A 27,002-nucleotide genomic window follows, 5' to 3' on the forward strand; every position below is an offset into this window, starting at 1 on the left:
CTACTTTCCATCTGTCTAAATTCAAGAAATGTTTACAGTTTTATGCACCGCACTTTGCTTCTGTTCTATTGGATGTACTGGGGAGCCACCGCACGCGAATGAATGGTAACTTCCAGTCTTCATTTCTCTAAGGGAATGGAATCCAAGCGTTGTTTTAATTTGTCTGCTTTCGAAAAGATATTCCCCCGTCTTTAGAAGTTTTCATGCATGGACAGTGAATTAATATTTTAGAGTACTTTAGACTTCAACTCTATTTATAAATGCGCACCAGACGCCCCATATAAACTTATCATGTCGTCGTGTTTTGCTTTGGGTTGTAATATAAGGAACAGATTCCTCCATATAGTTAGAGTACACAGTAGAAAATGCATAACGAGACCTCTAGGCTTAATCTGAACAAAGAAAAGTGGTTTTGGGGCAACTTTTGGGTTAGCTGAGTTGGTGAGGAACTTTATTACTCTGGTATGGATGGCCTCTCTAGCAGGACATTCAGAAAGGGTATTAGTTGTTGCTCTATGATTGGTTGTATGACTTAACAACTACTGCCTAAACCACGACTTCTTTTACAACGAAGGCTAAACCACGACTTTTTCTTAACCACTACATTTTAAACCACTACTACCTAAACGACGAAATTTTTAGATTTAATTCCGTATTCTGTTCGTGAATCTTATGCTTTTACAATTTTAAAAATGAAAGCAACACTGCCATCTCCTGACATAAACCGGTAATTTTTTTTAAAACTAATTTCTTCAACATCCTTTGCTGTATTTGATTTTAATCTATTACGATTTTAATCTTCCACGTTTTTTTTACTATATATATTTTATTTATTTTTTATTTGTGGGGGGAATCCCCCCACACCCCCATCTACCCTTTCAATTGTTTTCCTAGCATGCTCCGGTGTTCTAAAAGTTGTGGTTCCATCCTTCGTTGTTCCGTCGTTCGTGGATGTTACCTTCGTGGTTCAGTCCTCTTTGTTGTTCACTCTTCGTTGTTCCGGTAAGTAGTTGTTTAAACATCGTGGTTAAGGATGTTTCCCCTATGATTATGTTCTACATTCATGTTAGTAATAAACTTCATGCCGGTGATGGTCATGGTGTTTTTTGATTTGCTCGTACTTTTGACACTTTGGTTTGTAGACCAAATACCACATGTCGTCTAGGGTGGCTATGCTAAAGGATGTGGTGTGTGTGTAGGCCACTGGAATGTCCGGTGCTACTCTGCCCTTTATAATGTGGCGGCCCAGTTGATTTAGTTCCGCTCTATGGTATTGCACATTGATTGACTGAATAGCCCAAATCTCACTGTGGAGCCCTATTAGGCTCTTATTCAACTCCTCTTGTATAAGGTTGGTGTTGAAATCGCCCGTGATTATCTTCATATCGTCCGGGTATGTGGTACTGAGATTCCGCAAAATTGGGAGCTGTGACATCAAGGTGGCTTCCCTTCTTAACCTGGTGGGATGTAAATAGATACAGCCTACGATGAGGGATAGCCTTGTCCTTCTTCACCCACTGCTGGTCAGAGTAATTTTCAAGATGTTATAGTCCACCTTTCCTGCATTTAGTACCTTAGTTGTTGCCATTAAGTTGTTCTTCACATAAATTGATACCCCACGTGAGGCATGCGCCCCAGCTTGAGAGGCCATTGCGGGGGATTCATATGCTGTAAAGTCCGGCCAGGGGAGGAGTGTAGTGCCCATGTTTCTTGGAGAGCGAAAACAGTTCTTTGATGGGTTTTTTCTTGACTACTGAGTCTGTTAACCCTCTAATGTTCCATGAGCTTCATTTTAGGCGGGCCAACTTATTTGGCTTGTGGTGTTGTGGGGCCGTGGACTAGGAGCAGGAATTGAATGCGCTTAGCAACCATGCTCAATCGGCTAGTGTGGTGTGTTGCGCTGTGCAGTGATGGCCTTCGCAAAATCTGCCTGCTGTAATTATTACAATTTTTTCCATGATTTCCGAGGGACAACTCCCCATTAATGTGGCCCTTGAAACTGAGCCAACGATGGGCATGTTCCTATTGTTTGGGTTGCAATCCTTGCCTATCCCTTTATTTATGCAGGCATCCTGCTGCAGAAAACAGGTGGGGTATTTCCTTACCCTGGGATCAACCAGTTTTATGTCCCATAGTTCAAGCTGCATCTTACTTTTCCTTAGAGCATTAGTAAGGTTCGGCCTAATAAAGATGATTTCACTGAGCTCGTTGGTCTTGCCATTCCATGGGGGAAGAAAGGCTACCCTTCTATGTCAGCAGAGGGGATTTGTTCCAGACCTGGTATATTTGCTCATAATTTCAAGAAGGTTCCTCTACTGAGGATCTCCTGTGTTCCCCATGGATGCCTATTTTGGGTAGAGGGGTAATATTCGGTCTACTCCAGGTTTGCTTTTGTCAGTTTCTATGAGGTGGGTCTTCCTCATTTGGCTTTCCCAGGGATTCCCTTCCCATTCACTTGAACTGGTTAGGGTCAATGCTGACTCCTTTTGGGATTTGCCGTCCTCTCAATTCTTTTTCGTGTCTTGTGAGGCACCCCATTTTACTAATGGGGCTACTTGCAGCAAATAGTGGTTGGGTAGCTCACTTGAGACTTCCAGAACACCTTCATCTCTGGGGCATCTTAACAATGATGTTGTTTGGGATATTTATGACCCTACTGATGGCTTGGAGAGGACTGAGGGATTTGTTTCCTTCTGCTGGGTTGACTGTGTTATCTGGGGTAAATGGGGAGGGGGTCTTTTTCCAAGAGCTGTGTTAGATCACTGGCTTCTTCTGGGGTTAAGGCCTAATTTGTTATTAATGTGGCCTCTAGGGCATCTTCTAAACCGTGAAAAGAGGAAGTGCTTGGAGTCTCTACTGAGTAACACCGAATGTATTATAGATAAGGAATAAAGTTGCTGATCACCTTAATCTATCTGAGTTCTGTAGTTGTGTTGTAAGTATTGGCATATCCGGTAGTGTAACCTGTTGCAGTGTGTAGCCCCCTGCCTTTGTTTTTCTACTTTGATGAAGACTGTGCTAAAACCTCCTTATACGTTTTATAGATGCTAAGCTTTGTTCCTCCCTTAAGAAGACACTAATATTGCATAGTTTGGGTGCAGAGGATCACTGTTTATGCAATCATTTGCCATGTGCCAGAGTATGACGCTAAAGAATGTTTAGCTGCATGAGTGGGGACATTGTAGAGTATGAGGCAATAATTTGTGGAAAAATGGTTTATGTGATATGAGATTATAATTCCAAGATTGGAAACAGCCATAGACGAGTAAAGATCAGCCACCTTATGTGCGTTGACCTCGGCTAGAAAATAGTTCAGTTGAAGAAGCCTGTTTGATTAAATAATTGGGCAAATGAACAGCTTCAATTTTGGAAAAAGGTTGCTGATACATAGAAATCTTACCGTACCTATCAATAGTAGGACAGTACTCTACATCATGAACATATGTCCAGTGACCGCGTGGAAAATCAAAGAGATTCTAGTGAAAGCAACAAAAGTGACAACATGTATATAATTGAAAAAAGTGATATGAAGTGTAAAGGTCTATTGGCTATAGTTGCAGATGTTGAGGAATGTTTTGTATGGGATAAGGTATTCCCGATCAAGAAGATTTTGCTTGACCAAAACTTGGGAGCAACGTGAGTAACACACAAGAGAAAGTAAAAGGATTAGCTGGAGAAATTGACTATCTGGTACTGATAGTACAGGGCAATTGGTTACAATCGTGAATGTTTGGGGTTTTGGAGGCTCTAAGAAGCCTAAATTGGAACATATGAGTGGACAAAGCATTCTTTGTTTAATAATGATACTATAGCATCTGTGCTTTGTGCTGGCAAAATGTTAAAGTCTTTTGACTGTACAGCAGAGTGTCATATGGTGTCATAGGGGCCCATGTCCCCTACAACGTTCAAGCCTAGACGAAGCTTACACATTTTCTAGATTCCCTCTAGGCTGCCATCTTTGCTGCCAGTATTTCAGTGCATTATGTTTAGGTGACATAAGGATATAGCTGTCTTTCAGGATAACATTCTATTTTCAATCCAGCATATGTTAATCCAAAGCCGGATACTAGGAAGTTCCTCAGTCAAGGAGAATGGGCAGTGGATTATATTTGATGATACATTGTTGGCTTGCCCAAATCAGAAAACATTATTCGGGACATACTTTATCAGGTTGCTAGTGGTACAAGACCCTAGAACAATTTGATGAAAAGAGTAAGCACTGTGCAACACTCCAAGGATACATTCCCTTTTTGGGTTTTATTGGAATACGCTAAACTTGTAAGAAAGCTGTACTATGCCACGCACTTAGGTCATTAAAGTGGTGTATGGTTTATGAGGGAATCAAGATGTTCATAGTGTTTTTTTATGATAAAAGATGATTTTGTACCGACACCCACATTAAGCCCATTCACTTTAGCCAAATCATGGAAGATTAGAGCTCTGAAAGCACAGCCAATGTTTTTGCCATAGAAAATAACAGATACTCATGGAAGATTAGAACTCTCCAAGGACAGCCAATGTATTGGCATGCAAAACAACAGGTACTGAATGTAGTGTAGTTTATGCTCCTCACGTTTAGGCAAGTGGAGATGAATTACTTTGCTGTTCTACAATAAACACTTATGTGATCGTAGGTGGTGAAACATTATCTTCCCTTGTATAGAACACAATTGTTTTGTCAACACTGATAGTAAATGGTTTGTGAATGTTTTTAGCTGCTGGCAGAAGTAATCCTGTAATGAAGTCGGTTAGACTAGTGGTCAGGCTTCAATATCACCAGTTCTTCATTGACTGTTAACTTCAGTGGAAAATGTACAGGCTGATTGCGTATCTCTTTTGCCTACAGGCAAGGAGGCAAAAGATGCATTGGTTGACAATGATTATGGAGTAAAGTGCTGATTGTATTATAAGTTGTTGCAGCTCTGTAAGGGTGCATCCTTCAGTGGTAATGGATGGAAGCTGATGACACTAGCAGTGCCGGGAACTAATTAAAATACCTTTCGGTCAAGGGTAGCAAGGGAGAGATTTGAATGGAAATACGCAACTTTATGGTGGGTCAGAGAGGAAGAAAGGTACATGGCCAAAAGTTGGCTTTTGCCACAGACTTTGGGAAAGAAGCTGATAATTGGCCATATGAAGTCCTTTTGGGCAGTACACTCACCAAAACAAGCCTTGGGCGTTTTTTAAAGCCAGCAGACGTTATGGGAGTTAAGTGTACTTTTACAAACTTTGTGAATTGTCAGGAGGGGCGTAAACATTTGAAGACTATATCGACATATGTATATTCTGAGAAACTCCGTGCAGAACCCTTCAGGTATGTGTTTGCAGAGTATTTTATTAAGTGCTTAGATTTGAGGATCATGCATGTTCTTCGCGAGGTTATTCGTTCCTTGGTGCAGTGTGATAGAACAGCGTTGTGTCTGTAATGTATGATGGAGCTGTGTTGTGCTTGCACTGTATGTTTGAGTTTTGTTTATCTATAGTGTGTCTGTGCTGTATTTGTAGTGTGCAATGCTGTGTCTATAGAGTGAGGTGGACTCATTTAGTTTTGAAGGCTTTGATGAATCTGTGTTTTGTTGGCAGAGTGTAATGGAGACTTGTGTGTAGTGTGCAATGAATATATGTTAGTTCTGTTGCAGCTGTGTTGTTGTTCTGGTGTGTTGTGAAACTGGGTTCTTACTGGACCCGCTCTCTGGAACTCCCTCCCCCCAACATTAAAACACATCACAAATCACCTATCCTTCCGTAAAACCCTCAAGACCCACCTTTTCACTAGTAGTTAACTTTCCTCATGCCCTAGTTACTTCTGAAGTCACCTAGTACAGTATAGTCTCCTTCCACTGGCAAAAGCGCGGAGATACCCCTTCGGGGGTCTATTCAGGCGCTATACAAGCACATAAAATAAAATAAATAAATAAATTATGATGGAGCTTTGTTATTTGACTGCAGTGTGCAAGGAGCTGGGTTCTATATGTAGGAGTGCTTTTCAGCCACAACATTTTTTAATGCTGTGATGAAGCTGTCTTTTGTTTGTGGTCTGCTAAAGATATAGGGCTTGATGGATATTTGTTCTGCAGTTCCTAATTAAGCAGTGTTGTGATTGTATTCATTTGATTTATTTGAGGAGTTTTATATAGCGCAAACATGACCTGTCCAGGTATTGGCGTGCTGTACAAATAGAAGTTCAAATAACAGACAAGTTATACATGCAGGTAGAGATGAATAAGGAATGAGCAAGCAGCATTACAGTTACAATATAGTAGACGACTGGCAGATGCAAGATCCAGAAGTGTTTATAGGAAAATAGTCGAGCTGAGGGTTCCAGGCTTCTATTGAAGGAATCTATCAAGCATAATCATTTTTACTACTGTTTTGAAGGCGGACGTTGAGGGGTTTGACCTGATTTCAGCAGGCAGAGCGTTCTATATTCTTGGGACTAAACCAGAGAAGGAGCGGCTATAAGTTTTCTTTTTGTTGAACGTCTGTGGTTTCAACAGTAGGGAGTTTGCGCTTCTTGAGACACGACTTTCACCAGACAGTTCGAGTTTATTTGCCAGGTAGACTGGCATATTAAGGTGAAGGGCCTTGTGTGTCATGCAGGCTATCTTCAGCTGGATTCTTGCTTCAAACGGTAGACATTTTAGGAGTATTAGTTCGGGTGTGATGTGGTCAGATTTTCTGCATCTAGTGATAAGCTTAGCAGATGAGTTCAGTGTGGCCCTTAGTGGCGCCAGTCTAACTTTGGGTAAGCCTGCAAGAGTCTCACTCCGATAGTCTAAACAGGAGATAACTAGACACTGGACTACCAATTGAAAGTCATCAGGCGGCAAAAGAGGTTTGAATTCCCTTTGTGTATTTAGCTGTAAGTTGGCTCCCCTGGTGGTTGCACTAATATGATCTTGCATATTCAAGTATGTGTCCAATGTTATACCTAGTGATCTAGTGGAGTCAATAATGTGGGGGGCTCAGTTGCGAGCTGTAAGTTGTTTGAGCCATTCTTCTAAGGGGGTAGAGTGTTTGTGAGGGGTGATGTAGAGGAATTCCGTTTTGAGTGTGTTGAGCATAATGTTATGAAAAGTTGAATTTTCAGTAGCGTGCAGTTGAGCGATTTGATATCTTCAGGTGAGAAGATTTGCAGGTTTAGTTGAGTGTCATCACCGTACATGTGGTAGTGAATGTTTGATTGCTTCTGAATTTCGGTGAGAGGATCCATGAACGTGGAAGTCAGGAATCATGCACTGAGAGGGAGAAGCCTTTGCAATTTTATTCCAATGCGGGAGTATGAACGGTCTAAGCTCTTTGGAAGGCATGGCAGGCAGAGGGTCAATGAAGTGGGAGGAGTGTTTTACTAATAATATTGTTCTGAGTATCTTGTTTTCATCAGGAAGTTTGAAGGCAGTCCAAGTAGCATTGTGTTTTGTAGTATAACCAGTAAGAGGGGAACCTGGCTTAGCATGCGCTGTGAGGCGAGTTGCAGTTCGGATTGAATGTTCTTCTTTTTAGTGTTGTCTACAGTGCACACTGGATCTGTTTTTTGTGTGATTTAAGATGGGTGTATGTTCTGTCTGCAGTGTGCGATGCAGCCATGTTGTGTTTGCTGATTGTGACTGGCATTTACTGTGTCTGTAAGATGTGAATGAGCGTTGTTGTGGTGGGTAATAATATGGCCCTAATGCTGTTGGAATGTTTTTCTTGCAGGGAGTCCCCGTGCTGATCATAGGACATCACATCCTGTATGGAAAGATTGTGCGCTTGGAGAAGCCATTCGCTGTCCTGGTGAAAAGCAGCACTGGACGGCCTGATTCGGAGGAAGGTGACATGGAAGTGAGCCAAGGGGACCAGTCTACTCGCTACCTAGTGACTGCTCTCATCAAGAAAAAGATAATTTTCAAAACGCGGCCTAAGCCCATCATTACTAACGTTCCTAAGAAGTTGTGAGGTTGCTGAAGAGGACTAAGAGACTTTCTCCATTGTGACTCTGAACTTTTCTAGTTCGCCTCCTCTGCCACACGTTTCTAAAGCTGATGGACTCCGCTTGAAGTCACCCTAGTAATTCAGCCGGGAAATAGTCTGTCCTCACCATATCTGTGAGGACCTTTTACACGTTAACTTTTCCAAGTTAATACATCCTTCTGTTGCACTCCTGATTTCACAAGTGACCCTTAGTGTCATCCTAATTCTCTCAAACAATTGCCTTCCATGTACTAATACCTCAAGAGCACTTTTATGTTCTTATATTTGTGCTGGTGGATACAGTAGCTGCTTCCTATTCATAAGCCTGGATGAGGACAGCTTCAATACCATTCTTACCCACATATTTCTGTCATCAAGACTTTAAAGAAAGCTCTGTGATCTTGTGGTGCCCCTGTGTGCTTGTTTCAGTGGTCACCCTGGTTTTGCTTTTTGAGTAGTCTGTGAAAGCCTAAAGCACTCTTTTGATGCGCTTCTAGACCAGCAACATTTCTGCCCTCTGTGTGACATTTACGCCCTTAAAGCCTTAAAGATGGCCTGAATGAACATGATTGCGCTCTCCAGGACCACTGGGTGATCCTATTTATGCCCCCAAAACCTCAGTCTTTCCTGTTCCGGAGCTCTGAGGCATCTGGGTAGCATGCCTTATGTCCTCTGGATGTCCTGAACATCAGCACCTTCTAAACATTAAGAAATACCTGTGCTCCTCTATACTCTCCAAGCACCCTCAACATGCTCACATGTTTTAGCAGGCCCTTTTGTCAGTGGTCTAAAGCTCTTGGGGTCCTCTCCTGGTGATGGCTGAGGTTGGAAAGCCTTCCCACTTCACAATATTCCTGCCCCCACACATTTATCATGTTGCTGTCCCAGCATCAACCACTTTCTCTTTCCAGCACATTCACTCAACATTCTTCATTACTACCTGTCCGCCCTTTGCTCACTACTCAAACCTCCCAGGTTGTTGACTTGTTTAAGGTCTCTTCTTTTCTGTGGCGTAGATTAGGTCCTAGAGGCCACTTTTAGTCGCCATTGAAAGGTTGTAGCTCAAAACAAGATGGAGGACACAAGCCTCTGTGCCGGCTAGGGGGAAGGATTTGTTTTGTCTCGCTGGGAATCCACAGATATCCTGAGCATTGTAAAACTCATACACACACAGACATTGTGCAAAACGGATGAAAATCGTGTCAAACAACCTTGGCATTTTATTTTGTGCAGTGATTAAAGACATTCACTGGAGTAGAAAAAAAGGCCTTTGTTCTTTTTTTTTTTTTAATAACAAAACAAATTGACAAAATGCAGATAAAAATAAATACAATAATTACGAACTGTACCAAACCAATGCATTTAAAATCAGTACAAGACCCTAAAAATATTCTAAAATTGTTTTGCCAATCCAACAAGGACTTGTTTTACGCAGTAGAGATGTTTGGGCGCATGCTCGTGTCCTTGTGAGGTTTGCCCTTGAGGGATCAGTGATGGACAGAGGAGAAGTTCAGTCTGCTCTGAACAGGCAGAAATGAGCAGGATTTTCACTTATATTGTGAATCTCATTTGTGCCGAGAGGAGCGGAGTGTTTGCAGATTAGGAAGAGCAAAAGATTGGTTATGTGGCCTTTGTACTATTCCGATTCATACTTTTCTTTGCCTTGCAGTTTTCACTTTGTGTGACCAATAATTCCCTTAGTAAAGTATAACCACTAAGAAGTGGGGTGGGCTATCGGGAGAACTGGCCGGTGCTTTGGAAAGACCTAACAGGTGATGGCAAGTTGGCTAATGTGATTGATCCCAGCTCTATGGGCCTTCCAGAGGCATTCGACCTTAGGGACATTTATAATTTGTTACATTTCCGTGCCCGCATCTCTCTTTATTGAAAAACGAGAGATGCCAACTACAGCAGACAGCGATCTGTTTCCTCCCCATGCTTCTTCATGTTTGCAACACCTTAAAACAGTCCGCGCCTTGAAGGCCATAGAGCTTTTGATTTGGATGTTGCATAGTAGGCCACTTGTGTTGAGTCGGTGAATACATTTTGCCCTAGTATTGACCCGCCATTGTATAAGGCTTTGCACATGCTATACATGCATGTCAAATACAGAGAGTGGCATAACTTGCGGATACTATTATTTTGTAAGTCAATTTCATGCATGACACCATAAAACAGCCCTGGTTTAATGTGGACCTTGTAGTTTCAGTTTAAGAAGAGATGGTGCTGTTGGCTAAAAATCAGCTGTACTGGCTGAAGGTGTCACACTTGATGTGGGCCACTTGGCTCTTCTGGGGGAACCAAAGGCTCAAAACCTAGTCTCCTTCCAAAAGGGATGCTCTGCAGAGGTGCTAGCCAGTCTTGGGGCTCAACACAAACTCATGGTTGTTACAAAGCGACAGAACCATATTTGACCAGAAACTTCCCATACCGTAAAAGGGTATTTCTGCTTTTAGTGCTGAGAGCCTGGCCCACAGAGTCTGCAACCTGAAGCCTTAGTGGCCCCATCGACCTTTTTTGAGAAGCAAAGAGATTATCAAGCCTAGGGGAGAGGTGATGTTGGAATTTGTAATTTTTCCCACTTTGGACTCATTGTATCCTGTAGCTACAGCCGTATAAAGTGGCATGTCGAACCCCATAGCCCAAGCATTGGACATCAAACTTTTCCAACTGGTGCAGCATTGAAAATGAAGAAATGTGGTCATACATTGTCTTTCGTTCTTGAAGTGCTGGTGTTCTGAAAGAGAATTACATTCACTTTTACGTACAAAAGTTACCATATTGAAGTTTTGTGTTGTATTTTCCTCCATGTACAAAAATTCACTGAAGCAACGCTTCTGCCCTACGCGTAGCTACATTTTACTGCTGCTAATTTTCATGCATGTTCTATTTGGTAAAGCGTGTCCTTACTTCTTGGAGTTAGGCTGCCCTGTTTAAATACCATAAATAATAAAAAAATAGTCATGCATTCTGGGCCCAATGTGAGACCATTTGATACTAAATATATATTGCCCATCCTGTGCCCCTCTATCCTTACATCAGTTTCTTATGGTCTTCTTTGATATCAAGGGTCAAATTCTTGCAGCCAATTGGAGTGTGACTTCCTAGGTTTAAAAACTGAATACAGGAGCCTGCCTGTAACATGCTGGCATGGTCCCTGCAAGCACTCCCTTTAAATATTCGATTTCAAATGTAACTAATTGTTCAAATTCTTCTTTGGTCGACGTGGGGGTGCACGTCGATTGTGCGATTGTCGTTTGACTTGTACCAAACTCTGTCAGGGGATGATGGGTAGACTTGTAGTGGGCCTTCTGACACTCAAGTCATGGGATTATACATAGTGGGGCTTGTGACAGGTAATTTTAGATCCTTTCAGGGGTATTTATCTAAATTTCTTTATTACCTCTCTCTAATCTTGGCAGAGTGTGTGGGTTGCCCCAGGTTCCTTCCTGTCCCACAGCTCATTGATTTTTGTACAATAAATGTTTTATGTTGACCTTCTTCTAGCACAACCGCGCTTGTTGGGGTAGAGATTGTCCTCCTAACATCAATGCATAGTTATGTGGGTGGTTAGGCTTAGTCTTTGGCTGAAAACTAGGAACTCTTATCCAATTGCATGCAAAGTTTTAACTTTTTGTTTAACGGTTTCTGCTGTTTGCAGTCTTTGCTCCTAGAGGGAATGTAAATGCACATCGAGCCCACTGTCTGCCGGGTAAACAGGAAGTGGTTACAGGCAGGTTTCTGAAAGGAAAGGGTGTAAACCTGGAGGGAGTTGGAGAATGCAGGCCCTGTCTTCTCCTCCAGTGCCCTGCCAAGGGAGGGAGGACTGTGCCGGTAACCTTGAGACACCGAGTCCTCTGTGCACTTACTTTCCTGCTCGTTCTTACTGTTTCTGTAAATGTTTGCTCTGCTTGAGCGGCTGGACTATTCTGGACAACAGCCTGAACACTGATTTGGACAGCAGAGAATGTACCTCTTCCAGCACTTGCCTTCTCGGATGGAGAGCTGGTGACTGTTGTGTGCAACAAAGCCAATGAAGGGACCAATGGCTGTGAGAGCCTTTGAAGGATTGTTTGCAGGCCTTGTTGTCATGCTCTTTCTTTTTTTATTAATAGAATTATTGATATTGATAGCGCTGTTTTTAACTAGTTTACATTAAATATGTGAAGGATTTTCGTCTCCAAAATGTTCTAGGAACTGATTGAAAATAATTCGCCCAATCACAGAATATTATGTAAAAAAAAATATTACTATTAGTATCATGCTCCTTTAAACCAGTTTGTATCCTTTCTTCCAACTAAACGGGAGTAGAGGAACAACAGGAGATACAAATCATTGGAACACGAGCAACAGTGCCGTCACAAGTCCCAGGAAATTCATCAACATCTCCATCTCCTACCAATGTCACCTGACATACCGGAGTATTAATGCCCTTATTTTAATCGGTTAGTGGAAAGGAAAAAGCTACTTGTGAAAAGGTGCTGCTTCCTCTATATTATATGTGTGCACATGCGCAGTAGATGCAGCGTTACCCTTTGTGTTTTCTCTTCGTCCCTATGGATTTCTATAGAAGATTTAAAGATAGTCTTGTGTGTAGGGAAGCCGGCCCATATTTGAGAGTCTTGGCCCGTGCAATCGTCCCATTGTCTTTCTACCCCGCGTTTCCTTTTTAGACTACTTGTTACGCCTGTCCCCTCTGTGTAGCACTACCACAGATTTTCTAGATTGGAATTAGACTAATAAATAAACATTTTGAGGAATAATTACGGGTAACAGCCGTTGCAAATAATTTTTGCATCACTATCATTGGGGAACATCACTTACAACGCATTTATTACAACGCACTACCATTACATCGCAACCATTACAACGCAAACCATTACAACGCATTGCGCTGGGGGGCGCTCTAGGATAGGGAATATATTTAATTTACTATCCAACACCTTCCCTACTATCCACGGGGACTGGAGTTGGAATAGTAAATTAAATAATTCACTATCCAGCGCCTAAAAGCACTATGCGTTGTAGTGGTATGCGATGTAAAAATCGCGTTGTAACAGCAGGCGTTGTAGTGACACCAATCCCTATCATTAGCCAGGCAAATTTAAAGCACAGTACAATCACACTGAACTGCAGTAAAGAGTCAGGGACACAGCTGGTTTGATGGACAGAATATTAGGCCAGAAAATATTAATAGCCAGTTAAGATCACAAGTCAAAATCAGATCTTCGACCGGCCTTTATTTTTGGGGTAAATGCGATGCTTCGAAGCATTTCTGAGATATTTCAATCAAGAAGAGTAGTGCATCAGGTGTGATAGAAGACAGGCAAGTTTTCAGGCCTTATTTAACCAATGTGGTGGTGTTTTAATTACATTTATTTTCGAAAGTGTGGGGGAGGGAGAAGGTGTGGCATAGTCGCATTCTTGTTGCTAAAGGGAAAGTCAATCAAGGCAATATTTCCTGTTTAAGGCATACATGTCTGCTGCTCAGTGACCATGGCAACAAAGTGTTGCTGATATGGCCAAAGATGAGTTGTATTTGCCCTGAACTTTCTACAGTGTCTTTGCTGCTGCTCACCTCTTGTGATCTGTAGCCAGGCACTTAGTCCAATACTAGAGTGAACGGTTCACTGGAAAATCCATATGGTGTTTTTTGTGATAAAATAAAACTGTGATTCTAGCATGAGCTGTTCACAATTGAGCAGCCAGGTTTAGTGTTTACTGCCTGCCGCACCTGAGGTAGAAGGTTGGTTTTGTGTGAACTACAATACAGTCTCAAGAAGTAATGTCAAGAACTTTGCAATAGATAGAAGGGTAAATATGGCACCAGAGTACAGGTTTTGGGCCATCAGTTAAAAAATAATGATCTTTCAGTTGGGTTAAAAACTGTTTGACCAGTGCGCATGAACACAATTGTGAACAAATAGCACCTTTGTTAAGGATATGGGATGTGGTTAGATTCTGCCTGTTTGTGCTGAAGAGTTGCAAAGTGCGTATTTACAACATTCTTATTTTCTGTTCACTAGATCTCTGAAATCACTTCTGAGTCATAGATTTGAGCCTTTGGTCCCAAGGAAGTGATCATTGTATAAAGCACATGCAGTGGTTGTTGTACAGTCCAGTGAGGGCTTGCGTTCGAACCCGTGTTTTGTCTGCTCTGCATTTGGAGAAGAGAAGTCTGAAAAAGTAAATTAAAGTTGCTGCTCTGCTCAAGTTTGATTGCAGTTTGAGATGCTTTTCTGATGATCAGGTCTAGACTGTAGGTGGTAGTTAGATCATATGTCTTAACCAAATAATTGTATTGCTATGTCTGTTCTTTACTGGGTGAACTGAGTCCTAAAATACTAGTAGGCTTTGGTTTCTGATGTCCATTTTTTCTAGGCAGTTATCTTTTTTTGAGAATCCTGGATGCTTATTTGTGTTGCTTTTGGAGCACTGTTCTACTTTGCCTAAAATGCATTGTGCACACTCTCCTAGGATTTCAGGCATCACAGCAATCTGGCATAGTTCTACCAATCTCACCAGAGACCATGTTTTCAGCATTGGGCCTTTCTTCTACAAGCCAGGGTACACTGGCTCAAATAAAATGAGTGCAGAAAAATGTGTGTGGGCCTTAAGGCTGGAGCCTACCAGGCTATCAACACAAGATAGATTTGATCTACAATGAATGTTATCATAGTCAGTGGTTATCTGGAAAATCTGGCAGAAACCTCGCCCAGCTGGGCCAAATTTAGGCACCACATATGTACAATCGTCTGTCCACAGGCTGAGCCATCTCTAAGTGGAGTGCAATCCTCAGATGATAAAGGGCGTAGAGGTCAGGATGCATTATGGGCCTAATTGATTCATTATTTCAGTTCTACCCAGAACTGAAAAGGGCTGCATTTGGCGATCCTAATGCGCCTCTTTGCGCTCCATGGCTGTCTGAACCTGGTAGATTCTCTTTAGCACAGAAGTGGGGGGCAGTGCAGGGGAGACCACAAGAAGGTCTCAGTTTCTGAATGAAATACTCTCCCCAAGTTGTACCAAAAGATACTTTTTTAGCAAGATTCAGGGACAATAGTATGATTTTCATCAATGCAATATTTCTTACGTGAAAGACCAATATATGAAATATTGTATCTCATTGACGTTGAGCCACCTAGCCTTCTGCTGCGCCTGTCTGCTTCACAACAGCAGCTTTATCTGATCACTGTAGACTTTACTGCAGAAAACTCACATGTTTGGAAAGTGACAAAGGGCTTAGTCCTGGTAAAGTGTAACACTGTTTTAAATAAAACCATAATAAAGCTGGCTTTAAAGTTTCATACTCGGGAGCAAAATGGCAACAGACATTGAACGTGGGAAGCTTGAGCTTCTCAGCATCTTTCAGAAGGCACCTCCTGGAGCTAAATCTTTTGACTTCTTTTTAACATTCAGTAGAGTTCTGCTGCAATATTTTTGTAGACCCTGAAGAAACCTCTGATGCTCCATTGAAACACCACCACTTAAAGTTTCAGACCCCTGGACTACCAAAGTAATGTGCTTTGAACACTGTCATGAGGAGATATCTGCCCTGCTTAATTAAATTTCGACAAAATATGCTTTCCTGATTAGCCAGTGCTTTAAACTGACTGATACTGTCAGCCACCACACCACTTCAGAATTTGAGCAGCTAAATTAACAGTGTTAATGGCATGGCCAATAGCCTGACTAATATGGGTGTACCGACACTTCCCATGTGAACGCTGCTACTTTTAGTCAGGATACCCACTCTTATTTCCATCATTAAAAGCACAGATTTTACCAGAATTAACAGTGGCCTGTTTACAAAAGGGCAGGTCGTGCCCCAAAAAACTGAAGCAGCAGCACTTGGGTAAGAAACTGAAGTGGGGTAGTTAGAAGAAATAGCTTTAAGGCAACACAAATAAGCAGGGTTGTCTCTTCCAGCTCTAGATCAGAAGCAGAAGGCTTGTGTGCTCTGCAGCATCAAGGCAAAGGTGATAGGTTTTCATAGTGACATTCATGGAGCAAATCGCTGAGATTCTCTTCCTTTTACAAACCATCCTGAAGAAGGCCACCTCTAAGCATTTTGTGCTGAGCCTGAATCAGTCACCTGGTGGGCCATCCAATTACCACTTAATTGCAACTCCATCCACCCTCCCAACCCCTCCCCCACCGGTTCCTTGAAACCATGAAGTTGTCTTGGGCCCTTTTCTACTGGCAAGCTGCATACCTATTCGTTTCCTTGATAGGTAAAACTCAGCATGGTAGCAACACTCGTATTGTTGCGGGCGCACACAGGCTCCTTCCACGGCATCGGCTCTACTCGCTTCAAAACCAGTCAAACTCTAGATTACTGTAAACCTCGGCTCAATCTTAAGAATAAGATTGAGTGCGGACTCTGGTACACCATAATTATACTATTGTACATTAATAGGTCATCCTACAGTTCACAAACAATCACCGCGGCATTCGTCCTTTGTTTAGCTCATGCATCGATGGAGAAAGTCAACCATTGTTGTGGCAATACCTGACCAGCAGCAGTCGACAGACTGGAGCTGTTTGCATAGGAACATGGGAAGAGTCCTATTGCTTTTTGTTGATATGTATGGTCCCGGATAATCCAGGAGAGTTCTACCAGTAGGCTTTTGTGATTTGGCCATTTTCCTAGCTTTTCTTTAGGGTCCTCTTGGTTACCTCCCTTTTCGAGGTTGCTGCTCTGTTTGCATAGTAGAGCTGGTATTGCTGGATCGAGAACATCAATCACAAGGCATTGCTGGTTGGGTTGAACTCTACATGGATGAACTCCCGCTGACACCTTGGGAACAGGGCCTCTACTTGCAGCACAAGCTTCAGCACCAGATGAAGTTTCCACATATAGGACACATGAGTTTGATCTTCCAGTGTGAACTCTGTTCCTTTTCTCCCTTCTCAATGTAGTCCATAGTGTTCTTTCAGGTGTTTGAGGTCAAGTCAGCACCTGTGTCTTTTGCAGATGTGATGGGCATCCACACTCACTTATGCATTTAAATATCCAATTTGCTCAAAACACAGTGATAAGGTAGGATCCCAGAACTGGTCGTTGAAGGAGCCCAGCGCCCAGATGCATAGCTCTTGATTTGCTGCTCACAGATCAACATCCAAGAATAAGTAAGTATGTAGGGAGTAAGTACTGTTGATGGTGTGACCTGTATCATTTCCATTGCACTTGTTAGTCCATTGATCCTGATTCCTGTTGGCTTGCTCAGACCTCGGCAAAAGCAAGGTTGTACTGCTCCTGCCTCTTTCCACAGCGTCGGGCGATGATGGCCAGATATAGGGTGAGCAGTGCCATCCAATAACAGCCATACAGTATGGCGCCTGAGATCAGGAAGGCCAGCTCAGTGTCACTGAATGGATCCTTGCTTTGCCAGTATGCTGTGTAGCAAAGACCGCCTAGGAGTACAGCAAACCATACAGACACTGGGATGAGGCCGATAAAGTTCACCACAATGGTCTTGCGCCCAGACGTGCCCCAGCCTGCCTTGTTGATGGTGGCCAAAGCAAACATCTTGGCCGGGAGAAGGCTGGACATATAGAGAAGAGAATAGAGGGACATGAAAATCATCTCTGCGTTGCCACGCAGCAGGCAGGCATACGTGGCTTTGATGATGCCCACTAACTGCACTGTCAGAAGGAACAGTAGGATGTTCCAGATGCGGCCCCGGTAGAAAAGCTGGATGACCGTGGCCATGAGGAAGAATGGGAAGAACCCAGTCACTACGGATTCATAGGTCATCCAGAGGTGATGCTTGTGGAACCACAAGGCGTTGTAGAGCCACTCCCTGAAGTAGGACTTGCTCCAGCGGGTCTGCTGGTTCAGCCACCGCAGGTACTTTGTGGGCGTCTCAGTCAGGCACTTGGAGCGCGCTGTGTACTTAGTCCGATAGCCAAGACTCAGAACCCGGTTGGTGAGGTGTCTGTCATCCCCAAAGCTGCACTTCTTGCCCAGGAATGTCTGATGGTACCAGTCCTCCAGGAAGCGTTGCAGGAGGGAGTTGCGGTACATGCCTAGCGGCCCGCTGATGCACTGCACGCACCCAAAGTAGGACTGGCACGCCCTCTCCACGTTGAAGGCCATCCAGTAGCGCACACTGCTGAGGAAAGAGATCCACGAGTCATATTTGTTGAGGATCTGTAAAGACATAAGACCACAACAAAGACACTAGTCAGTTCAGGGTTTGTCCACAAGATAGATAGATAGATATATATATATATATATATATATAGATATATATATATATAGATATATATATATATAGATATATATATATATATATATATATATATATATATATTATTTTCTCCACATAAAACCAGCATGGGTACTTATAAAATCATATTTTAATCTTCAGTGCTTATTTGCGTTTGTGATGCTGACATTAGACTCTGACCAATGGGCGGACTCTGTGTTGTATTATGCAAAGGGTCAGGTGTGAGGAAGCAGTGGTGCTCATATAGCAGGCTAATCTGTTGGCTTCATCCATTTAAGCAAATATAACAGATTATTTTAGTTATACCAGAGTTGAAATAAAACATTGTTAGTACTTTTATTTATGGGATTATCAGATCAAAGTAATACACAGTCCTTCCCATTTACAGTTAATATGTCGGCCAGTGGCTTTGTTATGTGAATTAACAACAAGTGATTAAACGTGTCCATTAGGATGTTCATAACACAGGAAATATGCTTGTGTATAAATGAAGGAACCTATATTTGACAGAATAATTTCTAGTACGGGGTACCTTGAAGCTACTCGTTCTGATATGCATTGTAACAGGGTAACAGCATCAGGCCTTTTAATATAAAGATAGGAACGAAGCATGTTGATATTCATTTCCTTGAGCATAGACAATTTTTTTAACCAAATTCTTTGAAGCACGAAAAAGTGGAATGACTAGATTCCCGTCTTCTTTCTTGAGAAATCGTGGACTTTATGCTTCATCTCCCTTTAAATGCTGACAGGAGGACACAGCAGCCATTAGGGGTGCATGCAGTACTTCATTCTTGGATGCCGTCCTTCTGCATGTACAGGCCTCTAGGACAGTGACAGATTAAACCCCTCCAACTCCTGGACCCTGTGTTCCTGGAGGGTGGACCTGGAGCCAAAGATGGGAGACATGGACCGAGACAGCTGTTTGTAATGCACTCAGCAGTATCCCCAAGTTGGAGGTGAGGCTGCACTAGGCTTTCTTGGAGCAGTATAGCTTTCTCCAACATGGAGGTGTCCTTGCTCGGCTTACAGAAGAGAGAGCTGCAGTACCCACGATGGTGAGAGTGTTTGTGGCCCTGATGCCTCGGTTTCACAGTTCCAAGAAGCAGGGGGCTCAACTTTCAGAGACAATTCAAAAACTGTTACATTAATCACAATACAGGCTTCTGGGGAAGAAAGTCTCCCAATAGGTCTTCAATGGTTTCTCAATTGCTCCAGTCCAACCTCTTCCCCTTGCTTCCCCCATCCTGGGGCTGTGGGTGGACGGTGACATACTAAAATATTTTATAGCTATACCGATGTCTCTATAATGTCTCCACTGTTTTTGTATGAGGTCCAAAGAGATGGCAGATAATTGGTGCATAGGCCCTACCAAGGTAGCTGGGATTGCATCGCTCGCTTTGCTATAATGGAGTGCAGGTGGAGCCCAGGGTGTAAGTTTCCCCTTAGTTAACGCCCATACTAGCCCCCTACACCTGTTGGAGCACTGTCTTTCTAGGGACGATGAGTCTCCTCATCGTGCTTTCGAAAGCACAAAAACACTTCAGACGATCACGCATACCATATATACATATAGATGTGATCTGATAAAGATCTCCACTCTGGGCGGCGCCAGGAGAAGGATGGTCCTCAAGTCCTTTCAGACCTTGCAGGCAGAATACTAACGTCATTGTAGCCAGATTCATTGACACCTTCAGCTCCGCCATAAATTAACTCCATATATTGTTGCTCTCTCTGACATTTCTGAATAGAACCCTTTGGAAGGCAAACTTATTATGGGAGATCTAGGCGAACACTAAATTGCAAACATTTAGTAGTCGCTCATTTTCTCCCGCTCGGACTCGTTCACTGCTCTCCGTCAGGCATGGGAGGCTGATGTAGGGGCTTTAGAAGACGAGGATTGGACTGAGACTCTGGGAATGCATCCGACTGTGGCCATTGCAGCCAGATTTCGGCTGATCCCCCTTAATTATCTCCATAGGGTATGTTTTGCCAGTCACCGGCTGTGTCGAATGGGGGTGATCGCCTCCCCAATCTGTCTTTACAGAGACACGGGAGATGGCACATTTTGCGTACAGTATGGGGTTGCCCTGCTCTTGATCGCTTCTGGCGCGGGGTGACATCCTGTTTGGACAATCCCAGTGGACCCGAGACTCACTCTCTTTCACATCACGCATACATTGAGAGGTAATTGATATAAGTTTTCCTTGTTGTCCCTGGGCAAGACTGGCAAAACGAGACATAGCAAGAGAGTGGAGGGCCATGGTCCCCCTTCGTCCTTGGCGGCGTGAAAAAGTGGCCTGGATTACTGTATGGGTCTGGAGGTGGCAGTGTATAAGGCCAGGGGCTGTCCACAAACGATCCCAATGAAATGGCGGGCGTGGGCAGATTACAGGGGCAGCATGTTGGAACCTGTCTGCTCTATTCGAAAGCTATAGAATAATAATATTTGACAGCTTTAGGGGATAAGATGATATCGAAAGGGAATGGATCAGGTGCTCTGGTCACTGGACATACACTGTATAATCTTGCAAGAATATGGGTGGGGAGATCTGTGCAGGTATTTTCTTTTGTTTATGCATTTCCTTCCTATGTTTTCAGTTTCATTATAGGTCTTATAAAAACAATTAAGTATGTTACCCCCAAGCTTGCTGATCTTCATTTTGATACATTACAAAAAACAAAGAAAAATGACTTGTTTACAAATAAATGCATGAAGTTCTGGGTTCTGATTTTAAAAAAATCATAATGCCATATTATTTTGAAATGGTACGAAACCTGAAATATAATTGCTTATCACTTAAAAATGAATAGGAAAAGTTAAGAAGCTTTTTTTAAAAAAAAGTCTTGAGGTTTTGTTCTGAAGAGGAAAGAAGTGCTAACAAGGGACTGTGGAACAGAAAAGCTCAAAGGATAACAGATCGAATTATAAGGGTTTAGGGAAGACCTAGAAGGGTAAAGGTTGAGGAGTGTCGTGTCCATGCTGTGCGCAGGGGTGTACACCATACACAGGACACAGGTTAGTTTAACTCTTCTTTATTCTTACATCATGCAGTTGCTTGTCCCCACGTCCGTCCACGTCTCTGTCCTGGTCATTGTCCGTCCCCTTCCTGTCCCTGCCACCGGATCTGGTGTCCGGTGACCTGGTCACTCTGCCTGAGGACCCACAGGGTCCTACTGCCCTACTGTCAGTCGCCCACACTGTCGGATCCCAACCTCTCCGTCACGACATCTCCCCCCTTGTTGCAATCAAAAGTTCGTGACACATTTATCATAGTCCTCATTCACAGTTATATTGATGAAGGTGAAAGAGAGAGAGAGAGTGAGAGAGAGTGAGAGAGAGTGAGAGAGTGAGAGTGAGAGTGAGAGTGAGAGTGAGAGTGAGAGTGAGAGTGAGAGTGAGAGTGAGAGAGAGAGAGAGAGAGACAGAGAGAGAGACAGAGACAGAGACAGAGACAGAGACAGAGACAGACCGACCCACCCTTGCCTTGGTAGCGCCTGTCCGCTCTGCTCATTGTATGTCTTTATCCTTTCCTTTTGTTGCTGTTTCTCCTGCGCCAAAGTCCTGTCACGTTGCTCCTTTTTACCCATTTTATTTTTTTGTTGTCTTTGTGTGTTTTCTTTTCTTCTATGTTCTCCTTTTCTCTTTTCTGTTTCTTTGGTGATCTTTGTCCCTCTTTTCTTTGTTATTTCTCTTTTTCTGTCTTTTCCTCTATTTGGCCTTATCTCTGGCTTTTCCTTTATTCTTACTTCTTTCTTATTCGTCCTTTTTTCTTTTCTTATTCGGCCTCTTCTGGGCTTTTCTAATCTTCTTCTTTATTTCCTTGTTTTCTTATATTTGCATCCTTCCTGCGTCTTATTCTTATATTTATGTCTTTCCTTTTGTCCTTTCTCTTTGTCCTCTTTTCTCTCTTCCTTTCTCTTTCTCTTTTCTCTTTATTTTCTTCTTATCTCTTTATCTTCTTTCTTCCTCTTTATTTTCTTCTTATCTCTTTATCTTCTTTCTTCTTTTCTCTTTATTTTCTTCTTATCTCTTTATCTTCTTTCTTCCTCTTTATTTTCTTCTTTTCTCTTTGTCGATTTGTCTTTTTCTTTACGTCCTTTCTCTTCCTTTCACTTGTTGTATTCCTTTTTAGGTCTCGCCTGTCGATGCGCATGCGCATCGAGCAAGGCGAGAGTATTGGCACTTATCCGCTCATTATCCACACTGCAAGGAATCGTGGCGATTCCTTGCAGTGCACGAGAAATTTAAGCTCAATGCGCATGCGCATTGAGCTTAAATGCGCGTGCACATGCCCCCAGCCGCCTGCCTTGCCTACTCTCTCTCACAGCCTCCCCCAGCTCCGCCCCCTCACTACTTGATTGCACGGCCGCTAGGCCGTGCCTCCCCTACTCTCCTCCCCCCTCCTCCTCTCCTCCCCTGCCTGCCTGCCGCTAGGCCGTGCCTCCCCTACTCTCCTCCCCCCTCCTCCTCCTACTCTCCTCCCCTGCCTGCCGTGTCGCACCTCTCCCCTCTCCGCCCCCTCCCCTGCCCGCCCCCTCCCCTGCCCGCTGTGTTACGGTGAAATGCTTGTTCCGACATGTCACTTCCCTTCAGGTTGAGGTGCACCGGTAAAGTACAGCTTCCTTACGCTCTGGTTCTTAAGTGGTTGTGTGCGATATCTCTCTCTTTTTTTTTTTTTTTTTTAATGTTCCTTTCCCCCATTGCCGCTGCTCATCAGTGCTTCTTTTTTAATTTCATTTAGTTTTATTTTATTATTTACACGGGGCACTTCTGTGCGTGGCCACAAGCTTTTTGTCAGCACGGTGCACGTTTCACGGCCCCACGCTCCATGAAGCTCAGTGGGCGCCGTACTGATAAAAGAAGACACAGACTTTTTAATTAGACGCTAGTACTGGGGTATTAAGCAACTCATGCTGTAGTAAGCCATCTCTCTCACGCACGGAGCAGGCACATTTTGCAACGTCACGCCCCGGCTTCAACATGGTGGCTGCTTCTTGTTTTAGTGAGGAAGAATGATCGGACCGTAACACAGGAAAGGGACTTGCTATTCACGCCTGGCTTTGTTTACACATGGGAATTGTGAACTTGCCTCATCTTTCACTTGGAAGCACTCTGCTGCCAACCGCACCCGGAAAGATGTTTCGAAACATTCTAATTGCATGGCGAAAAGTCCTTGCTACGAGCCAGCCAACCCCCTGCAGGTCAATTTCTAAATTGTGTCAAAACTATAAAGAAACGAGGAATTAACTATACGGGCAGCGCCTCCAAACCGCGCCTGCTGTTTAAGGAAATGAGGCAGGGGTTCCGGTTCATTAAACTTTTTGTAAACCACATATTCAAGCCTAAAAGATCGTCAGAGTGCTCAATAAAACAACAAACTTAAAAACAATTGCATTTTGTTTTTTAATTAGTGCTTAGATCATCACTCCCATTGTTTTGATAAGGAAATAGTTCCAAGATGGCGGTGAGGTTTGCATTGTGTGCAGGGCGTTCCACAGATCATGGTCTTTCGAGTTTTCCCAGTCAATTGCGTACAACCACGAGCCTCGCCACCCTCACTCACCCTCAACCCCTCACCCTCAACCCCTCACCCTCACTCACCCTCAACCCCTCACCCTCACTCACCCTCACCCTCACTCACCCACACTCACCCACACTCACCCTCACTCACCCTCACTCACCCTCACACTCACCCACCCTCACTCACCCTCACCCACCTTCACCCTCACCCACCTTCACCCTCACCCACACTCACCCTCACTCACCCTCACCCACACTCACCCTCACTCACCCTCACCCTCACTCACCCTCACTCACCCTCAACCCCTCACCCTCACTCACCCTCAACCCCTCACCCTCAATCCCTCACCCACACTCACCCACACTCACCCACACTCACCCACACTCACCTTCACCCACCCTCACCCACCCTCACTCACCCTCACCCTCACTCACCCTCAACCCCTCACCCTCACTCACCCTCAACCCCTCACCCTCAACCCCTCACCCTCAACCCCTCACCTTCACTCACCCCCATTCACCCTCAACCCCTCACCCTCACTCACCCTCACTCACCCTCAACCCCTCACCCTCACTCACCCTCAACCCCTCACCCTCACTCACCCTCAACCCCTCACCCTCACTCACCCTCAACCCCTCACTCACCCTCAACCCCTCACCCTCCCTCACCCTCCCTCACCCTCACTCACCCACACTCACCCACACTCACCCACACTCACCCTCACTCACCCTCACTCACCCTCACACTCACCCACCCTCACTCACCCTCACCCACCTTCACCCTCACCCACACTCACCCTCACTCACCCTCACTCACCCTCACTCACCCTCACTCACCCTCACCCTCACTCACCCTCAACCCCTCACCCTCACTCACCCTCAACCCCTCACCCTCACTCACCCTCAACCCCTCACTCACCCTCACTCTCACTCACCCTCACTCACCCTCAACCCCTCAGCCTCACCCTCAACCCCTCACCCTCACTCACCCTCACTCACCCTCAACGCCTCACCCTCAACACCTCACCCTCAACGCCTCACCCTCACTCACCCTCAACACCTCACCCTCACTCACCCTCACCCTCACTCACCCTCAACACCTCACCCTCACTCACCCTCAACACCTCACCCTCACTCACCCTCAACCCCTCACCCTCACTCACCCTCAACCCCTCACCCCCTCACTCACCCTCACCCTCTCACCCCCTCACCCTCACTCACCCTCACTCACCCTCACTCACTCACCCTCACTCACTCACCCTCACTCACTCACCCTCACTCACTCACCCTCACTCACTCACCCTCACTCACTCACCCTCACTCACCCCCACTCACCCTCACTCACCCTCACTCACTCACACTCACCCTCACTCACCCTCACCCTCACTCACCCTCACCCTCACTCACCCTCACTCACCCTCACTCAGCGCAACCACAGCATCTTCACTAAATATATTTAATAAACTTTAAGCTATTGGCAATATAAAATAAAATCCATTTTATTTACGTATTAATTATTAATTGTTTTTTAAAGCCATTGATTTTTTTAATATCAATACATATAAGTCACATATAAGTCCCGTTAATACAAAACATGTTGCTTTACACCCTCACCCACACTCACCCTCACTCACCCTCACCCTCACTCACCCTCACTCACCCTCACTCACCCTCAACCCCTCACCCTCACTCACCCTCAACCCCTCACCCACCCTCAACCCCTCACCCTCACTCACCCTCAACCCCTCACTCACCCTCACTCTCACTCACCCTCACTCACCCTCAACCCCTCAGCCTCACCCTCAACCCCTCACCCTCAACGCCTCACCCTCACTCACCCTCAACACCTCACCCTCACTCACCCTCACCCTCACTCACCCTCAACGCCTCACCCTCAACACCTCACCCTCAACGCCTCACCCTCACTCACCCTCAACACCTCACCCTCACTCACCCTCACCCTCACTCACCCTCAACACCTCACCCTCACTCACCCTCAACACCTCACCCTCACTCACCCTCAACCCCTCACCCTCACCCTCACCCTCAACCCCTCACCCCCTCACTCACCCTCACCCTCTCACCCCCTCACCCTCACTCACTCACTCACCCTCACTCACTCACCCTCACTCACTCACCCTCACTCACTCACCCTCACTCACCCTCACTCACTCACCCTCACTCACTCACCCACCCTCACTCACCCTCACTCACCCTCACTCACCCTCACTCACCCTCACTCACCCTCACTCACTCACACTCACCCTAACTCACTCACACTCACCCTCACTCACCCTCACTCACCCTCACTCACCCTCACTCACCCTCACTCACCCTCACTCAGCGCAACCACAGCATCTTCACTAAATATATTTAATAAACTTTAAGCTATTGGCAATATAAAATAAAATCCATTTTATTTACGTATTAATTATTAATTGTTTTTTAAAGCCATTGATTTTTTTAATATCAATACATATAAGTCACATATAAGTCCCGTTAATACAAAACATGTTGCTTTACAAATGCTAGAGGTGTCACATTTACAAAAATTATAACTATTGGCTTTGTAAAGAAGAAAGCTATTAATTTAGCTATTTAGAAAAAACAACACATAAATAAAAAACAAAAAAATAAATAACACCTATAGCTCAAACTTTCCTACTGCGAGACCTATTGCATTTCGAATGCAATAGGTCTCGGAGAATTTGAGTTAGAGCTTTTAGAAATGTTTATGGCTTTTTTTTTTTAATTCTTTAGCATTGGCTACAGGAAACAAAAATGCTAAAGATTTACAAAAAAACCCATAAACAATTCTAAAAGCACTAACTCTAATGCTGCGAGACCTATTGCATTTCTAATGCTTGTTCTTATTGCACTGTCTTCTTTCTTTCTCTTGTTGCCCTTTTTCACTTGTGCGCCCTTTTTGCGCTTTATTTATCCTTTATTCTTCATTCAAACTTTTATTTTCTTTCTCTTTTCAGACTTTTTCCATTCTTATTTTCGTTTTCTTTCTGTCTTTTCTTCTCGTCCTTATTTCGTCTTATTTGTATTGTGCGCTGGGCTTTGGATCTGCCATTCTCGCCTTCTTCTTTTTATCTGTTCTGTCTTCTTGTGTTTACCTTTTATCGTCTTTCTCGTCTTCTTCTGGAGTTACTCTTCCTGCAAACAGCAAGAAAATGACCAATGTGATTATGGAGAAAAGGAGGGCAGACATTCTTTTCTTGCTGAAAGGAATACATCACTGTTCAGAACATGAACCAGAACATCCTTCTCAGAGACGCACAGAG

At 44.1% G+C, this 27,002-nt stretch overlaps 2 protein-coding genes across 2 annotated transcripts in view; one reads left to right on the plus strand and one right to left on the minus strand.

The window, feature by feature from the left end:
• CHTF8 (chromosome transmission fidelity factor 8) overlaps positions 1-9,265 on the plus strand; it is a 67,699-nt gene extending 58,434 nt beyond the window's left edge. Inside the window, exon 4 of the mRNA XM_086945771.1 lies at positions 7,699-9,265. Within this exon, the coding sequence (XP_086801897.1) occupies positions 7,699-7,938 (240 nt within the window). The 3' untranslated portion in view covers positions 7,939-9,265. The remainder of the gene's footprint in view (positions 1-7,698) is intronic.
• A 6,858-nt stretch (positions 9,266-16,123) lies between these two features.
• HAS3 (hyaluronan synthase 3) overlaps positions 16,124-27,002 on the minus strand; it is a 120,045-nt gene continuing 109,166 nt past the window's right edge. The window contains exon 4 of the mRNA XM_086946521.1: positions 16,124-18,109. Within this exon, the coding sequence (XP_086802647.1) occupies positions 17,180-18,109 (930 nt within the window). The 3' untranslated portion in view covers positions 16,124-17,179. The remainder of the gene's footprint in view (positions 18,110-27,002) is intronic.

Source organism: Lissotriton vulgaris, chromosome 12 (genome assembly GCF_964263255.1).
Source record: "Lissotriton vulgaris chromosome 12, aLisVul1.2, whole genome shotgun sequence".
In the NCBI taxonomy this organism is placed as follows: Eukaryota; Metazoa; Chordata; class Amphibia; order Caudata; family Salamandridae; genus Lissotriton; species Lissotriton vulgaris.